General features: G+C 51.3%; 2 protein-coding genes and 1 pseudogene across 3 annotated transcripts in view; 2 read left to right on the forward strand and 1 right to left on the reverse strand.

The window, feature by feature from the left end:
* The window catches only part of LOC308620761 (uncharacterized protein), a gene marked incomplete at its 3' end in the record, with an annotated part of 448,069 nt that overhangs the window by 282,113 nt on the left and 148,940 nt on the right, over positions 1-17,016 (reverse strand). The window lies entirely within an intron of this gene.
* LOC308620057 (centrosomal protein of 78 kDa-like) overlaps positions 1-17,016 on the forward strand; it is a 220,436-nt pseudogene that overhangs the window by 165,729 nt on the left and 37,691 nt on the right. The window lies entirely within an intron of this gene.
* LOC308620366 (BCL-6 corepressor-like) lies at positions 5,274-14,948 on the forward strand. The gene is made up of 5 exons (XM_081239865.1): positions 5,274-5,838; positions 7,022-7,208; positions 12,866-13,111; positions 14,376-14,557; positions 14,888-14,948. The coding sequence occupies exons 1-4, from the start codon at positions 5,359-5,361 to the stop codon at positions 14,534-14,536; spliced, it is 1,074 nt and encodes a 357-aa protein (XP_081095991.1). The 5' UTR covers positions 5,274-5,358; the 3' UTR covers positions 14,537-14,557; positions 14,888-14,948.

Consider the following 17,016-nt stretch of genomic DNA (forward strand, 5'->3'; position numbering starts at 1 on the left):
AATATTCTGTTGTATATATGTGCCACATCTTCTTTATCCATTCATCCGATGATGGACACTTAGGTTATTTCCATCTCCGGGCTATTGTGAATAGAGCTGCAATGAACATTTTGGTACATGTCTCTTTTTGAATTATGGTTTTCTCAGGGTATATGCCTAGTAGTGGGATTGCTGGGTCATATGGTAGTTCTATTTGTAGTTTTTTAAGGAACCTCCATACTGTTCTCCATAGTGGCTGTACCAATTCACATTCCCACCAGCAGTGCAAGAGTGTTCCCTTTTCTCCACACCCTCTCCAGCATTTATTGTTTCTAGATTTCTTGATGATGGCCATTCTGACTGGTGTGAGATGATATCTCATTGTAGTTTTGATTTGCATTTCTCTAATGATTAATGATGTTGAGCATTCTTTCATGTGTTTGTTGGCAGTCTGTATATCTTCTTTGGAGAAATGCCTATTTAAGTCTTCTGCCCGTTTTTGGATTGGGTTGTTTGTTTTTTTGCTATTGAGCTGCATGAGCTGTTTATAAATTTTGGAGATTAATCCTTTGTCAGTTGCTTCATTTGCAAATATTTTCTCCCATTCTGAGGGTTGTCTTTTGGTCTTGTTTATGGTTTCCTTTGCTGTGCAAAAGCTTTTAAGTTTCATTCGGTCCCTTTTGTTTATCTTTGTTTTTATTTCCATTTCTCTAGGAGGTGGCTCCAAAAGGATCTTGCTCGGATTTATGTCATAGAGTGTTCTGCCTATGTTTTCCTCTAAGAGTTTGATAGTTTCTGGCCTTATATTTAGGTCTTTAATCCATTTTGAGCTTATTTTTGTGTATTGTATTAGGGAATGATCTAGTCTCATACTTCTACATGTCCCTGTCCAGTTTTCCCAGCACCACTTATTGAAGAGGCTTTCCTTTCTCCACTGTACATTCCTGCCTCCTTTATCAAAGATAAGTTGAGCATATGTGCGTGGGTTTATCTCTGGGCTTTCTATCCTGTTCCATTGATCTATCTTTCTGTTTTTGTGCCAGTACCACACTGTCTTGATTACTGTAGCTTTGTAGTATAGTCTGAAGAGGGAGCATTTTTAAAAAACTAAAATTATTTTTGTAGGCTTGGGGATCTGAACAATATTCAGTAAAGTCAAGTTTTAAAAATTAATACATTTGTATTTTTAGAATTTCTCCTGGCTTCAAGGTCAAAAAGACAAAGACACAAGAGCAGCTTTGCAAATTCACTGGGGGTCTTGCCTTTCCAGTGCTTTTCATTTTTACGCCGTGTGATTTTTGGGAAAGCAGGAGCCTCTTACTGTCGATTCTGGGTTACCCAACTGGGTAAGAGGTAGTCTAGATAATGCAGATTTAGAGTTCAATATCAAATCATTTCCATTTAGCTTTGGAGTCATCTGAAAATTTGGATTTAAATGTTGAGTGGGTCTTATGTTCTTGGAATTGTCATTAGAAACCAGACACAGGAGTTACTGGTTGAGATCATACATGGTTATGTCCAGGTTATTGGACTTAACCATGCTGGTCACTGACCAGCTTTATCCCCCTTTGAAAACGAGTAGACTGGCATTCTGGATTATATGTCAGTCTCTTACGAGCTTGGTTGGCATTACTGAAAAAATAAAAGTTGTGGATCCGCAAACCCATAGACTCTATAGGCTATGTTCCCCTGCAGAATTCTAACTGCATGGCCACCTTATCTTCCTAACATCAAGTGGGAGCAGTCTGGCCGGTCCATCTCGTTCTCTTGATCTTGAGTCCTCTGCAAAAGACATCCCCCTTTTCTGCACCAGCACATACGTCACAGCCCTGAAGAAAGTGTAGACATCTGAGATAGGTTAACAGTGGGGGAGGGCTGATATCCCGTGAACAGACACATAGATGCCTGTTAGACCTGGAAATTGAAAACCAGAGAGGCGGGGCCACACTGGTTTTGGCCCAGGCCACCAGCCACTGGTGTTCCCAGCAAAATGTTCCCAATGTGGGAGTTTGAGGAAGCAGGGAAAGGCAGGGGTGTGAGTTTATTAGGACTTGAGGCCCTCAGCCTCGCACTGAGGCCAGTTGGACCCCCAGAGCGTGCTTCCTGCCCTCCTATGGGCTGCTACTCCTAAAGGTACTTGGTTTCAACAGTTATTTGTGCATCAGGTTAAAGACTGAAGGGAGAGGGAACTGCAAGCCTAAATTCTTCATATCATACGCCACCTCCCTTTCTCTTCTTATTATATAAGCAATTCATGTGAAAAACAAATAAGGCAAACAAACCATAACAAAATTACCTGAAATCTTGCTATCCAAAAGTTGCCATTAGTATTTTGGTGTATACGTGTTCCAGATTTTTCTTTATTTTTAACCCTTCATTAAGGCCATTGTAGTCTTGACAGATGATGCTGGCACAAGCACTTGAGATGAGACTCATCTTTTTAAAATACTGTATTTGCATTTGGCTGAATTTGTCTCAGGCCCTGCCTTGCCTGGTCCCCAGCGTGGTGTTTTCTGCTGCAGTCTCTGTAAATTGGAGTTGGGGTGATGGGGCGGTCAGGCAGGGCTGTGTGTATCTGTGTCTGTATGAGGGAGGGCGGGCACACTTTCCAGTGTTTCTGGGCAACAATCAGGCACTCACTGCAGTTTCCTATCCCTCAGGCCTGGGCTGTGGAGACAGGGGAAGTACCAGGAAGGGGTGGACGACCCCGACCCAGCTAAATGGAAGGCCCAGCTCCGCTGTGCGCTCAACAAGAGCAGGGAATTCAACCTGATGTACGACGGCACCAAGGAGGTGCCCATGAACCCAGTGAAGATATATCAAGTGTGTGACATCCCCCAGCCCCAGGGCTCTATCATTAACCCAGGTGAAGCCCCAGCTGCTGGGGAGAAGGTGGACAGTGTGCCAGGTTCTGGGCTGGACCCTTAAAGCGATAGTCGACTTGAAAGTCGCCTCGCTTACAAAGTTGAAGACTGGTAAATAAAGCAAGAAATGCTGTCCCTAGAAAGAACCCAGAGAACAAAAGATATAAACTCAGCACAGTCTTCCTGCCCACCCAGTGGAACAGTAAAGCATTAGAAAGAAGAGGGGGTATTGAGTTCTATAAAAAATAACTTCTCTTGGGACTCAACACTGAGAACAGAGGCCAGGTAGTTTAGAAGAAGGAGGGCTTAAAACTTAGAAGGTCTGAGTTATAAACCTCGGTCTTTCTATTTCACTACTTGTGGGACATTGAATCAAGTCATTCAACATTTTGAGCCTCAGCTTCTTCCACTATAAAATCTGGGTTCTCATCTTTCCTGCGTATTTCAAAGGCTGTTCTAAGAATCAATTGCCATGACATTATGAAGGCTATTAAGTTCTCTTTATAAATGATGGGTAAGTGATCATTTAATTTGTATGGTATTTTTCCTAGGAGAATACCACCTGATCCCTATATTTACTCAATGTTGAGCCAGTTCCGACTAAGAGCCAGATAATTTAGACTTGACCTCCAGTGAATCTAGTGAGGCTCTGCCATGAGGGAAGGGTCTGTCTTCACAGTAAGCTTATAAAGGAGAGAAGCTGTGCTCCTTGGGTCCTTAGAAGGGATGCGAATGTGTAGAAAGGGGTTTAGAGTAGGAATTAAAAGGTTTCTAGGAGAAGGGAGTAGGGTCTGCAGCTCCTGGATAGGGGAGGGGATGAGAGCTTGCACTGGGGCTCCGTAGGAGGAGCTGGGAGTGGGCTGCAGGGATGACAGTGCAACGTGAGCGCCTCACTTTTGACCTTTGTGTGTGTGTGTGTGTGTTTCTCGGGTAGGATCCACTGGATCTGCTCCTTGGGATGAGAAAGATAATGGTGTGGATGAAGAAGATGAGGAAGGTGAGCTGGACCAGTCACAGCACCACGTTCCCATCCAGGACACCTTCCCCTTCCTGAACATCAATGGTGAGTGGGGTGGGGGGTGGGACCGAGGCATGGAGAGGATGTAAGGGGCTTTGATTTTGCAACTGTTGACACCATATCCACCATTGCACTGGGAGCAGCGACCAGGCCCTGGGGCCAGGCTGCCAGTCTGTTAGCAAGTAGGAGTCATAGGCAAAGGCACTCCGTAGGCATAGTTATCCCAGTGGGGTGGCTTCTAGGCAGAGAGAGCATCTTCTGAATCTTAGGTGATAATTCAGAGAAATTAAAAAATTAAACTCGTTCTCCATCCCGCATACAAATACACAAGCTGTTACAAATTTTGCTGATTTCCTTCAGGCCAAGTGCAGGGAGCATTTTCGTGAATTGTAGGCAAACTCTTCTGCTATTTCCCTCGGTACAAATTTTCTGTCACTGCCTTAACAGCCTCTGCTAAGGCCGTATCATGGGAAACTTGTGGCTCTACAGCTCTTAATACTAGGCTCTGATACAATTTCTCTACTAGAGACTTTTATCTTTTTTAAATTTATTTATTTATTTATTTATTTATTGTGGTACGCGGGCCTCTCACTGTTGTGGCCTCTCCCATTGCGGAGCACAGGCTCCGGACGCGCAGGCTCGGCGGCCGTGGCTCACGGGCCCAGCCGCTCCGCGGCATGTGGGATCTTCCCGGACCGGGGCACGAACCCGTGTCCCCTGCATCGGCAGGCGGAATCTCAACCACTGCGCCACCAGGGAAGCCCTATCTTTTTTTAAAATTGACTTTTTGAATTCAGCTTCCCAGGAAAGATGCGTTTACAGGTTGGAGGGTCCCTGTGAGACAGAGCAGGTACTGCACCTCCCATTGCACGTTCTGAGGACGCTCAACCACAAGGTGAACTGCTCTTCCACAGCATCTTCCCTTGAACTTTTCACTGACATGCTCCTAGTCATATGACTTGCATTCAGTTGAGTAGCTTTTCACTACTTTTCTAAGTTCCATCTGGCTGCTAGGGTCAAAGGAGATACTTTTGCCACCTAGAAAATTTAGTATATGAAGAGGATTCCTGTAGGATTTTGCAGTCCCCTTCCCTAGGTGATGCCCCTTCTTTTGAGAATCAGGAAATGACTCTTATCTGTCTACTTGCCCTCCTTCACTTACCCTGTCATTTATAACCTTGCAACCAAGTGATGAGTAAAGACAACGATCATAGAGCTCTCTCAGGTTAATACTGCCACAGCTACATTCCCACTTGGTGCAATTTTAAGATTTGGACGTTTGGAAATGTGAGATCCTTTCCCAAATCTTTGGCTCACTCATTCTGTTATTCTCACCCCTTAAAAGGATGCAACCCATTTCCAGGATCATGATTTCCCTTTTTTTTTTTTTTTTCCCATGTTTTTTTAAAGCTAATATTGTGTGTCCTTACGTTATGGGCCACCTTGGATCCTTTATGGAAACATGTGAACATATATTAAAAAATAAAAAAGTAAAATATGGCCCTACAGCCACACCGGGATTTCATTGCCCTGAGAGAGGAGTTGGGGTGCATCAGTGACTTCCACGAAGCCTATACTTTCAAACAGGCTCCGGGCCAGCCAGTTTCCGGCTTAAGCAAGGAGAATGTTCCAGCGGTAACCAACAAGGAGAACCTGGTGACGCCGGTCTCGACTGCATTCCTGGAGCCGACCCTGGGGAGCGACGGCTCTGCGGTCACGTTCGGGAAAACCCAAGAGGATCCCAAACCATTTTGCGTGGGCAGTGCCCCACCGAGTGTGGACGTCACCCCCACCTACACCAAAGACGGAGCTGACGAGGCAGGATCAACCGATGGCAAAGTTCTGAAACCGAAGCCATCTAAGCTGGCAAAGAGAATCGCAAACTCCGCTGGTTACGTGGGTGACCGGTTCAAGTGTGTCGCTACCGGACTGTACGCAGACTCCCGTCAGCTCAGTCGGGAGGAGCGGGCATTGCAGGTGAGCCCCCACCACCCGAATTTCAGGAGCCTGACCAGTTGTCAGGTTTTTTTAATGTGTGAAGAGGAGGGGGCCGGGGGTATGATAGGGCAGGACACTGGGCTGATTTGGTTAATGAAGCTTAGGATAATTTAAATGTTTGAAATGTGTCCAGTAAGGGGACGTAAGTGGATACTTTAAGTTATTCTGTAGATTTTAAGCGAACTCCACTCGAATGCTGATAACGGAAGTTTTAATTATTGCGAAGGATGTCTAAAAGACTGCATGACATTTACCTATCAATCGCTTTGATTTCTCTGCCGTTACTGTACGTTAACAAATATACCTAAAAGCGCTGCTTAGAATGCCTTACGTGATACTTGGTGGAGGTGTGTAGCGGCCGCATGTCTGTGAGATTCGTGCAATTTTTTTTTCCACCCAAAAAACAAACAAACAAACAAAACAAAAACACAAACCTTGCTTAATGGGATAGAGTATGTATTTAACTTGCTAGTGAATGATAGATGTTGTATAGGAATTTCCTTAAGATATTTTACTTTTAATTAAAACACAAATAAAGCCAAATTGTTTTGCAATGTTAAGAAAAAAATTGGTTTATGCTTATAAAAATGGCTGAAGTTATCTAAATGATCCATTGAGTGCCCATTTTAATTACATAGATGGAAGGATTACAAGAGGACAGTATTTTATGTCTACCCGCTGCTTACTGTGAGGTCAATTCTTCAAATTTTTATTACTAGAATCTTCCATAAACCTTTTGAGTTAAATTTCATTTCCAAATATACAAAGGGAAGTTTGTGGGCCATGGTCGTCTTTATTCACTGTGCATTTGTTTTCTTTTCTGTTGTGTTTTTGTTTCGCTTTCTTTGCGTTGTGTTTTTGTTTTGTTTTATTTACCTTCGAAAGAGAATGTCTGTCTGTATGCCACAGTGTATGTATGGCTATATATACACACCACATATATCTCTACATACGTATGGCTTTACGAATAAAGAGTGTGTGACTAGTTACACATAGACACTCTTACGTTTTATCGTTCAATTTTAAAATATCTCAGTTGTATCATAAATTGTGGTTGGTTTTGGGCAAACTTTTCTTTGAAGATACTTTCCTTTAAGGTAAGGGCAGTGAAATAGCTTTGGTGGTAAGGTGTGTCTTTTTTCCATCTCCGTTCTCTTTGTAGCGTGCAGTGATGCGCTTCTCAGAGTTGGAGATGAAAGAGCGAGAAGGTGGCCACCCCACGACCAAAGACTCCGAGGTGCGCAAATTCAGCCCCGCTGACTGGGAAAGGCTGAAAGGAAGTCAGGACAAAAAGCCAAAGTCGGTCACCCCGGAGGAGGCCATTGCCGACCAGAACGACAGTGAGAGATGTAAGTGAACCCAGGCGGCTCGCGTGTGGTACCACGTCGGTGGGAACGGGGCGGTTCCACTCCCAGTGCCGAGGGAGGTGAGAGGAAGCAGTACGCTTCCGACGGCCCAGCGTCTGGGTGCTGGCTGTTCGGAGAACGGGCTGCTCTGGCCACCCTTCCCAGCTGTGGATTGCAAGGCTGGCTGTCCTTTTGAGCGTTGCGGCATCCAGGAGTGAAGCACCTATGAAATGCTGTTCCCTGGCACGCGTCTCCTTTTTCCGGAGCAATGCTAGTCCTGTAGTTAGTCATAGTCTGATACAGTAGAGCAGAGGAATGGCAGTGCAGGACCTCCGGCGTAGCAGGTATGTGTTCTGTTGTGTAGCAGGTACGGACACGGGTTTTTGGTAGCAGTGGGATGACACTTGCAGCCAGAGCCAGACCCTCCAGAGTGACAGTCTCCTGTGGGAGGGAGTGGAGAGTACTCGGACTCTCCCTCCAGAGGCAGAGGTTTCGTTCACGTGCGATGAGGGCTGATGAAGGCCCCAGAGAGATGAGCGTCATTGTGTTCTGTGGAGGCTCGTTTGCAGCCATGAGGAGCTGACACCACGCTCCCAGGCCGTGGGATCAGCGAGGCCGTTCTTCCCACCAGACGGCTGTGTTCTGTTCTGGAGGCCGAACTGGAGAGAAAGCTTGTGTTGGCCTCGAGTCACACTCTGCGGTCCCCTCGGCTGCTCCCCCACTGGGGTTGACTTCGGGCTTTGCCCTCGAGACTTCCTGGGCTAATGAGATGCGTTGGCAGCAAGTGGAGGTCTTTCTCCCGCTTTCTTCAGTGTGCGTGCTTGTGGCCTGTGGCCTGCAGCCTGCTCCGGACCCCAGAAACCTCACCGGTGATGGTGAGTGAGGGCACCTAGGTGAACGTCGAGGACAGGGTGGGCGTGCAATCCTCCTGAGACGGGACAGTCGGGGGTGGTGGGCACGTTTGGGAGGCCCAGGCCCTTGGACCCAGTCGTAGGGTCGGCGTTGGCCCGCACGCTTAGGTCGTGGGTGCCTGATGCAGTTCGGGAAAATTGTGGTCAGCAGCAGCGTGTGCTTCTCTCTGCTGCTTGGAGCACTGCCCTCCCCCAGCTCATCTTTGGGGTCAGACAAAGGCCTGTGGCCAGGGTTCTGGGTAAGCCACACCGGGACCGGTGTGTCCCACGTGGCTCCCGTAGAAGGGGATTTCTGGGGCTAGTCAGTGGCGGCCTTACCCGAGGGATGGGGCTCTTGATGTGCCTGGAGTAGACGATTCCGAGCTCCTCCCCCTCGGGATTGGAATGAAAAACGGAGGGTCCAGGCCACCCTGGAGTGAAGCAGCAAGAAGGCCTCCCTCCTTGCCTGTGCTCACAGCTGACACGCAGCCCTTACCCTCCTGAGTGGCCTCATAACTCAGCTCCTAGGGAAGTTTCTCAGAGAGATGTGGTAAAAGTGGGCAAGGCCAAGTTCACGGGGATGCACTTTTCTGAGGAGGGAATCTGCCTGTTGCGGGTGGATGGTGAGGGAGGCTGGAGGAAGGGAGCGGGCAGTTAACCGGCCTCGAGTCTTCTCGCCCTTTTCTCCAGCAACGTGGCCAAACCCAGGGTGGCCGCTGCCCTTCATGTCTCAGTGGCCTCACCCGCCCTTCTTCCCAGAGACGTTAGTGTGCGTCCTTCCCAGTCTTTCCTGCTGACCGTGGAGACAAGAACTCGGTGTGGCTGATGGGGAGCAGGGCCTGAGCCCCAGATGATTCCGAAAGCCCCCTCCCCCCACCGCCTGCCTCCAATCTCAGACCGACCGACGGGTCTCTTCCTGGAGCACCCGGGACGTGGCCCAGTGAGCCATGAATCGCCACCATGGGAGAGCAGGAGAAGGGTTGGGGAAGGTGAGGGGCTCCGTTTGAAAGGTTGGGGCAATGGAGGTGGGTTCCCCACCCACCCTCTGTCTTGTAGAGACGTGGGGTTTGTAAATAGCTGGTCAGGAAAGGTCACCTGAAGGGGCCACTGTTCTTACTGCGGCCTCCACGTCCAAGGCCCAGCAGGTGTTCATTCCATTCAGCTGGATATGAACGGGCCTTCTTGTTCTTGGGCCATCACGTCTTGAGCTGATATGGGCTCAGGTCCTTCTCATGGGTGTCGGTGTGGCCGAGAGCCGAGCTGTGAGCACATGGGAGCTGGGGCGGGGATTTGGGGCGGGCATGGGTCCCAGAGAGGGTCCAGGACGCCTTCAAGATGCCTTCCCCCTTCTGAGGCAGCCCCTACCCATGGAGGGCCCAGGAGCTTCTAAGGTGGTGGGTGCTGTTTGCACGGCCCTGGTTGTCCTGGCGCGGGTGCATCTTGTTGCTAGGGGTTGTTTAAAAAAAGGAATTAACTTGAAAACACAGTGGCCGAGATACTCATTTATTCTTTATGATCACATGGGTGGCTGAGTGAAATTTTTATTTTGGAAGTTCACCAAATGAGTTTGGAGGTTCCTCAGACTTGGAAGTTCATCACTAGGAACCCTCAGTGGCATTTGAAGATGGGGCGGGGCAAGGAGGCATTGGTCCCTTCCTTCTCAAACTTGGAGTAACCATCTCCCTTGCGAACCACTTGGCTGGGACAGGCCTAGGTCCTGCTCAGTGGCAGTGCCTGGCCAGGAGCTGGAGGAAGGCTCAGTCAAGGGGCTTCATGAAACTTCTTTGCTCAGGGAACTTCTCTTCCAGCTGAGCACCTGCACGTTTGTAAACTACTTTGGAACAGAGATCCCCTGCACTCCTTGTGTAGTGGGTGTAACTTTGAACAAGGTTAGCCCTGACTGGAGGTGCTATTATACTTAAGCTACAGAGAAGGGGATTTTAATCCTGGGGAGCCTTGCAGCGACTCAGAACCCTCTCACCTTGTTTAGGCCTCACTGGGCATGGCTCAACAGTGGTGAGGGTGCTTTGTTGCCACAGTGACTTGTAAATGTTGCTGTGGTGATGCTTCTGTGAGGTGATGCTATGGTACAACCATAATGAATTTGGGATATATGTGCTGTGAGTCATAAGACCATGCTGCAGGGACCACGTTCACATCTTGCTTAGACTGGGTGACCAAGGGCACATGGCTTCCCACTTTTAGAAGGGCCAAAAGTAGCAATGATGGCAAAGCCTGATGGTTAGGATCCCCGTGCATCTATTTATCTCCCCATCTCTTTTGCCCTCAAGGGTCATCCTCGTGTGGGTCGTGGTTAGAACAGTCTTTGAGAAGCTCCAAGTGACACGGAGCCTCTACCCCATAGCTGGTGGCCATGGGCATCTTGGGCAGTCGGGGTGGGTGTCCTTCAGGGTTATTACTGGCCTGGGTAAGGTCACACTAGCGTAAGGTCTTGGGGGGCCTTAGCTGAGGGGAATTGAGATCTTTGCCCTAAAAGGCTCCGGGGTTGGGGGAAGGGTGGATGGACCTAGTTTGGAGAAAGAAACTTTCAAATTGGACATGGGGGTTCTTAAGGTAGCCCTTCCATTCCTCCATGGATCCCCTCCCACGGAGCTTTTAGGGAAGGCTGATTGGACCAGAGAAGTCCAGTGGTGTAACCAGCAGGGCTCACCTCTTAAAATTTCCTACATTTCAGGCCTGAGATTCAGGCTGGTCTGAAAGTCTTGGCATCTTTTGGTTAAAGGGATTTTTCCAGCCTTTCTCTGTGCTGAGCCCGGCCCGTGATTATGAAGCCCACCCTGGAGGGAGGCTAGCAGTAACATTCCCACTTTTTTTTTTTTTTTTGCGGTATGCGGGCCTCTCACTGTTGTGGCCTCTCCCGTTGCGGAGCACAGGCTCCGGACGCGCAGGCCCAGCGGCCATGGCTCACGGGCCCAGCCGCTCCGCGGCATGTGGGATCTTCCCAGACCGGGGCACGAACCCGTGTCCCCTGCATCGGCAGGCGGACTCTCAACCACTGCGCCACCAAGGAAACCCAACATTCCCACTTTACAAGTGAAGGGGGCCGAGTTGTAAAGCGGCGCCATTCCTGCCCGAGTGTTTAAGAGGGTCACAGAGCAGCCCGAGTGAGAGTTGCAGCACGCCGTCTTCACCGGGCCTGCGGTAGCCTGGGCTGCATCACCCGTAAGCACAGGCCAGGAGTTTGGGGTTTCTCCTGCTGCCATGGCAGGAGACCCTCGCGGTTGGGGTGATTCCACCATTCCGGCAAGACTAGATGGGGATCTCTCCCACCTTGGGATACCCTTGAAGAAAAGCTAAGTGTGTTCCACCCTTGAGAACACAGGTCAGGCTAGCCCAGGCCTGGGTGAGGTTCATCCCCACAACTGGCTGCCATTAAATGCTGGGAATGCTCCCAAGAGAGGCTGATCAGGGAACCAGCCTGCTGAGCAGAAGTGGGAGTGATACTTGAAGTGGTCTAGGTAGAGGAGGAGGAATGCGAGCAGCATGTGAGGGGTGTGTCCATGATTTCATCTAGAAAAACGGGCTGTGGGAGCTTAGCTCAGGTGTTAACGAAATACCAAACTCATACACCCACTCCCACCCCCGGCCGGTGATGGACACAGGGTCATCTTCGGGGAACTCTTTAACAGCACAGTGATCATTATGGAATTATTTGTGTGTTAGAAACAATGTGACTAGCAAAGCAGTTGAACTGTTTCTTTGGCTAGAGCAAAAGTGAGGAGTGATGTTAGGCTGGGGTGATTGGAGGAAAAGCCCTAAGTGGATGCTAGATTGAGCAGAGGGGCAGGAGCAACACAGGCGGAGCTGAGGTGTGAGTACTTCAGCCCTGCCCGCCGCACCCCCCCACCCCACCCCCACGAAGGGGGTTGGAGTCTTGTCTTTGAAATGTCCTTAGATGCTTGTTGCCTGGGAAGGAAGGCGTGGAGACGTGCCAGGTGGGTGACTGGTGTCACTGTGGGCCTTCTTCCTAGACAGGAAATAGGAGCAGCCCCTCGATGGCAGTGAAATGCTTTCCCCCCACGGGTGTGGAAAGAGGACAGACGGACTTGTAGCAATCTGGTTGAGTTCTTTGAAATTGCCCTTGACCCTTGTGTGTGCACCAGGAAGCCTTTCCTTTCCCTTTGCCAGGCTCCTCTTGCCTTGGTCTCCCCAGCTTCCCAGCCTCCCACCATTCTTTCCCTACCCTTTTTCTTCACCCTCGCCCCTGCTGACCCAAGTGAACATTGGTGCTATGTCTGTGTAGATGGCAGTTGGGGGCTATTTGGTCTCTTGATGACATCAGCCTTTTTTGTTGACTAGCAGCTGTTTCCATAGTCATTTGTAGCTCTGCCCTGATTGGTTGGATCTTACTGTGAGGTCACTCACCCCCCGTTGTAGCTCTGCCCTGATTGGTTGGATCTTACTGTGAGGTCACTCACCCCCCCTTTAAAAGTAAGCCACCTTGGAGAGTTAAGCAGTTAGGGAGTGATCTCACATGCCTATAGACGGATGGTGTAGATGCCTCACCTTGACCCTTGAAGGATGGATTGTGAGTGGGCTACGCGCCTCATTTTCTGCTTTCTTTGCTGGTTGTGTTCAGCTGTCCTTCCTTTGGGACGTCTTTCTGAGGGTTTTGTGCTTCCGGCGTGTGAGGCCCCTGGTCTCCAAAGGGGGGTGGTCTGTTGGTAGCAGATTGCCTTGGGCGTGGGGGTCCTGCCTGCTCCTGGTGACCTTTGTTCCCTCCTTTCCGGGTTGTCTCCCCTCCCCTAGGGGAGTGTTATGATGGAAGCAAACCTGACCGCTTTGAAGCCCCAGAAGACAGTGATCTTCCTGAGGATATGGACACGGAGCCCCCCAGAGAGTCCCCCGCCGACCAGGCGGCCCCGGACGCGTCACGCAGCCCCACCCTCCGGCTGAACAGAAAGCGCAAGGTGTCTGGCAATAGGAACCACACTGAGACCACTGTGCTCCCGGAGGACTCTCTGCTGAAAGCCAAGCGGAGACGGGTCTCCAAAGGTGAGCTCGGTTTGGCTTCGGGCCCGCAGGGCACCCTACGGAAGTCCTGGAGCGGAGCAGTGGAAAGTTCCAGTCCCACCCTGGATCCCTGGGGGGAGCCACTCACACCTCCCCACCCCCCACCCCCATCCCACCCCCCACCCCCCCAAAGCCAGGTGGCGGGGCTGGAGCCCAAAGGTGGCCAAAGGCAAATAGACCCCCTCCCGAGACTTGGTGACAAGTTCCAGCCAACACAGTGACCACACCCCTCCCCTCCCCCACCCCTGTTAGTGATGTGTAAGACAGTTTGTTCCCCGCACCACCACCCCCGCCCCGGGGGGCTTCTTCATTAATTTGTAGTTATTTCTCCATTAGCTGACTGGCCTGAGAGGGAAATGACAAACAGTTCCTCTAACCACTTAGAAGAGCCACATTATAGTGAGCTGACCAACCTGAGGTGTGCATTGAATTAACAGGGCTCCATCCCAGAAAGCATCGCCGCTTGCTGCACCTTAGAGAACGGCGGGAGCAGAGAGCAAGCCTGGCCGGCAGGGCAGGAAGGAAGTGATCCAGGCGGTTCAGCCTGCGGTCACCCCCCAGGGCAATAGCATCTCCGAAGAGAAACCTGGCAGGAAAAGGGCAGAGGCCAAAAGCAACAGCAGCTGGTTGGAGGAGTCCCTTAAATGCAGTGACAATGAACAAGGATACGCACGGGGCGGGGGGCGCTCCTGGAGGGTGGATCACCCGCCCTCTGTGGGAAACGGCCCTGGAGGGGACCTGAGCGCCATCCAAGTTGACAAGAGTAGCGTGTGGCGAGCGGGGAGTTTTCTTCCTGAGGTCCTTTCAGCCTGCACACTTCCTTATGGAATGGACAGTGAGGCGGGAGCTCGACTTCCTGGGCTGCTCCTCATCACCCAGCCCGCGGCTGGGCAGGAAGGGAAGTCTTGGGTGACCCCGGGCGCTTGTCAGTGCCCTCATTCCAGCCTCAGGCTGTCCCCAGTCGCCCTGTCCCGAGCACCCAGGCCCCCCACGGGTGGGGACGGGAGCGCACGAAGGGCTGGCTTCTGCCCTCTCTTGCGGCCCTTTGAAGCGACTTGCCATTTGGCGTTTCGTGGGTTAGCCTATTTGCCGGTTGAATGTGGGATGATTAACATATTAGCGCTTTGAAAACATAATTGGTATATCTTTAAAAACTGAAGCTGCTCCAACGATCAGTGCTAACAATGGGCTTTTCTTTCCTCACCGGCTACAACTGTGTAACGCCCGCTGCTTCTCCCCCTGACAGATGTGCTGTGCATGGACGAAGAAATGGATTGGCAGCCTTCGCCCCTGCCGCAGAAATACACCGACAACAGCGAGAAACCATCCGGGAAGCGACTGTGCAAAACCAAGCATTTGATCCCTCAGGAGCCCAGGCGGGGCTTGCCGCTGCCAGGGGACTCCTAGGTGGACAATGCGGATGGCAAGGTACCTCTTGCCCCTGGCTCTCCCCCGCCCCCCGGGCCCATGCAGGCACATCCCGCCTGCCTGCTTCTCTGCTTCTGGGGACAAAGCTTTCCTTTTCCTGAACCCCTCCCCCCAAAACGTCCCTGCCCCTTCCTAGGGGACGTGTCTCCTGGGTGGTGGTGAAGTTTCCAGCTAGTAAAAATGCAACCCCTTCCTCGCGCCCCGCCTCCCCCAGACTGAGAGGAGGAAAAGTGCTTTCCTCCACTCAGGTTTGTAACTCAGGGAGGAGGCGAACCAGGCGGGTGGAGGAAGGACAGCCTGAAATGTGTGCGCTGCCTGGTTTCGTGATAGGTGACCGTCCGGAGATTTTGAAAGCAGCCTGAGCCCAGTTCCGGCTATGATCTTTCGCCGGCCAAGCAGGACCAGAAGGCCTTGGACTGTTTGTAGCAATTGTTACCAGCTTCCCAGGCCTCGCAGCTGACATGGTCAAGCTCCCCTCCAGAGACCACCCAGTCCCGCCCGATGCCACCGGAAGCGCGGAGACTTATTGTCAATAAGAACGCGGGCGAGACCCTCCTACAGCAGGCCTCCCGGCTTGGCTACGAGGTGAGCATCCTTGTGGGTGCCCCGGATCAGGATCCACCGGCTGCTGCTCCTTGGGTGGGGGACACACTGTCTGGGGATGGGGGGCGGGTCTCAGAGCCCAGCCCCCTCCACGTGGCGGGCTGGGCTGGGTGTTCCAGCAGGGTGTTTGCGTTGGCTCCCGCTCACACTGCGGGCTCTTTGGTGGCTTGTTCAGTCGTGGTGTGAAAAGAAAGGCAGGCCTCTCTGATGTTCCGTTCCCGTTCAGGCAGGCAGGCTGCTTCGGCCAGTCTGGCTCACTTATCTCTGATATAAAATCTGACCTAACCCAGGGCTTGGCGACCAGGGGAATTTTAATGAGCCCTTTTGGATTCTGAATAGCAAGAAGGAGAGTAGGAGAGTAGTTATTAGCTCTACTAACTTGTGCTGTTTGGGGCAGAGTGATGCCCCTGTGGGGTAGCGGGTGGGAAGTGTCTGTGCAGAGTAGGGGTGGGAGTGGGGCAGACCTGAGCAGTCTCTTTCTGAGAGGGCACGGGAGCCGAGGGCTGATGGGCGGGGAGCAGGGCTTGAGCCTTGCACAAAACTCCCTGTCCACACTGCTGTATCCCAACCCAGCACGGCTGATGACAGTGATGGCCTCTATTGCTAGAGCAACATAGAAAGATAGCTGATATCTGCCTAAGCCCGTGTGATCTGTAGTAACTCCTTTCACCCTTTTAACATGTTCACTTGGGAGTAACGCGTACTAGCCCACTCTCGGATGAGGAAACTGAGCCTCAGAGGGGTTAGCTGATACCCGTACAGGTAGCAATCCAGCAGTGCTCCACAGCCCACCACGCTCCTCAGCAAGACTGGCTCACACTGGAATTGCCCTTTTTACAGTTCAAAACCTCTGTGAGACAGATGACTCTCCATGCCCTGTGCAGTTCCCCCACCATACTTGTCAGTAGCAATTGTGATGTAATAGCCCACAGGGCAAAGGCATTTTTCTGTGCTGGCATCAGCCCTCTGGGAGTTGAATGGTGACAGTAAAACGCGGTTCAGCAGGCTGAGCGTGGAGGTGTGGCTGAGCACTGGGGTGGCAGGACCCAGGCTGGCCCGGAGCCCTGGCGCCCACACCCTCAGCCAGCTCTGTGCCCCTGTCCCCCGTCTCCCGTCGTGTCCCCCAACCCCGGTCCATAGTGCCGTGAGCCCTTGGAAGTGTGCCTGCCTTGGCCTTAAGGCATGACTGTGGGTGGGAAGTTGGAAGCACTAGGGCTATGCTTAGTTTGGGGTGTTTTGTTGTTGTTGTTGTGGGTTGAATGTGCTGTTGTTTCTATCTACACGTCTCTTGGAGACCTCTCCATTAGCTAGAGAGCACTTTCTGGTAGTTAGCGCAGTTACTTGCAGGTGAAGTCCAAGGAGCACCCAGTTGGTTTCCCAAGAGCTGAGAGCGGGCGCCTAGGAGGACAGAGCAGATGTTGCACATAGTGTTAAGCTAGACCCCCCCGTGGTTGAGAAGATAGTCTCCTTGCTTCCAGCAAACGCTGGAGGTGGGGGGGAGACCCCTAACCCCAACTTTTGGGTTAGGGTTGAGAAAGTAGACTCCCGCTTCCAGCAAATGCTGGAGATGGGGGGGCGGGGTGCTGCTGCACCCGCCGTGGAGGGCGGGGCTCCGAGCCCCACCTGTGAACTTGGCATCATTTCCAGCAGCCTCCCTTTGGGACCAGAGAGGTCAAAAGACCCTCGTTGGTCCTCTAAGACAGTTTCCATTTTGGTTTGGTGGCTCTGAGGCCTGGACCAAGGGGCACTTGATCCATCCTTTTTTAGGCTACCTGGCCTTTGATTGCACAGGAAGCCTTGGGAATGTTTACGGTCGGATTTGTTTCTTTCTTCAAATGTAAATTTCAATATGTAGA

Source organism: Mesoplodon bidens, assembly GCF_964165515.1.
Source record: "Mesoplodon bidens genome assembly, chromosome: 7".
NCBI classification, from domain to species: Eukaryota; Metazoa; Chordata; class Mammalia; order Artiodactyla; family Ziphiidae; genus Mesoplodon; species Mesoplodon bidens.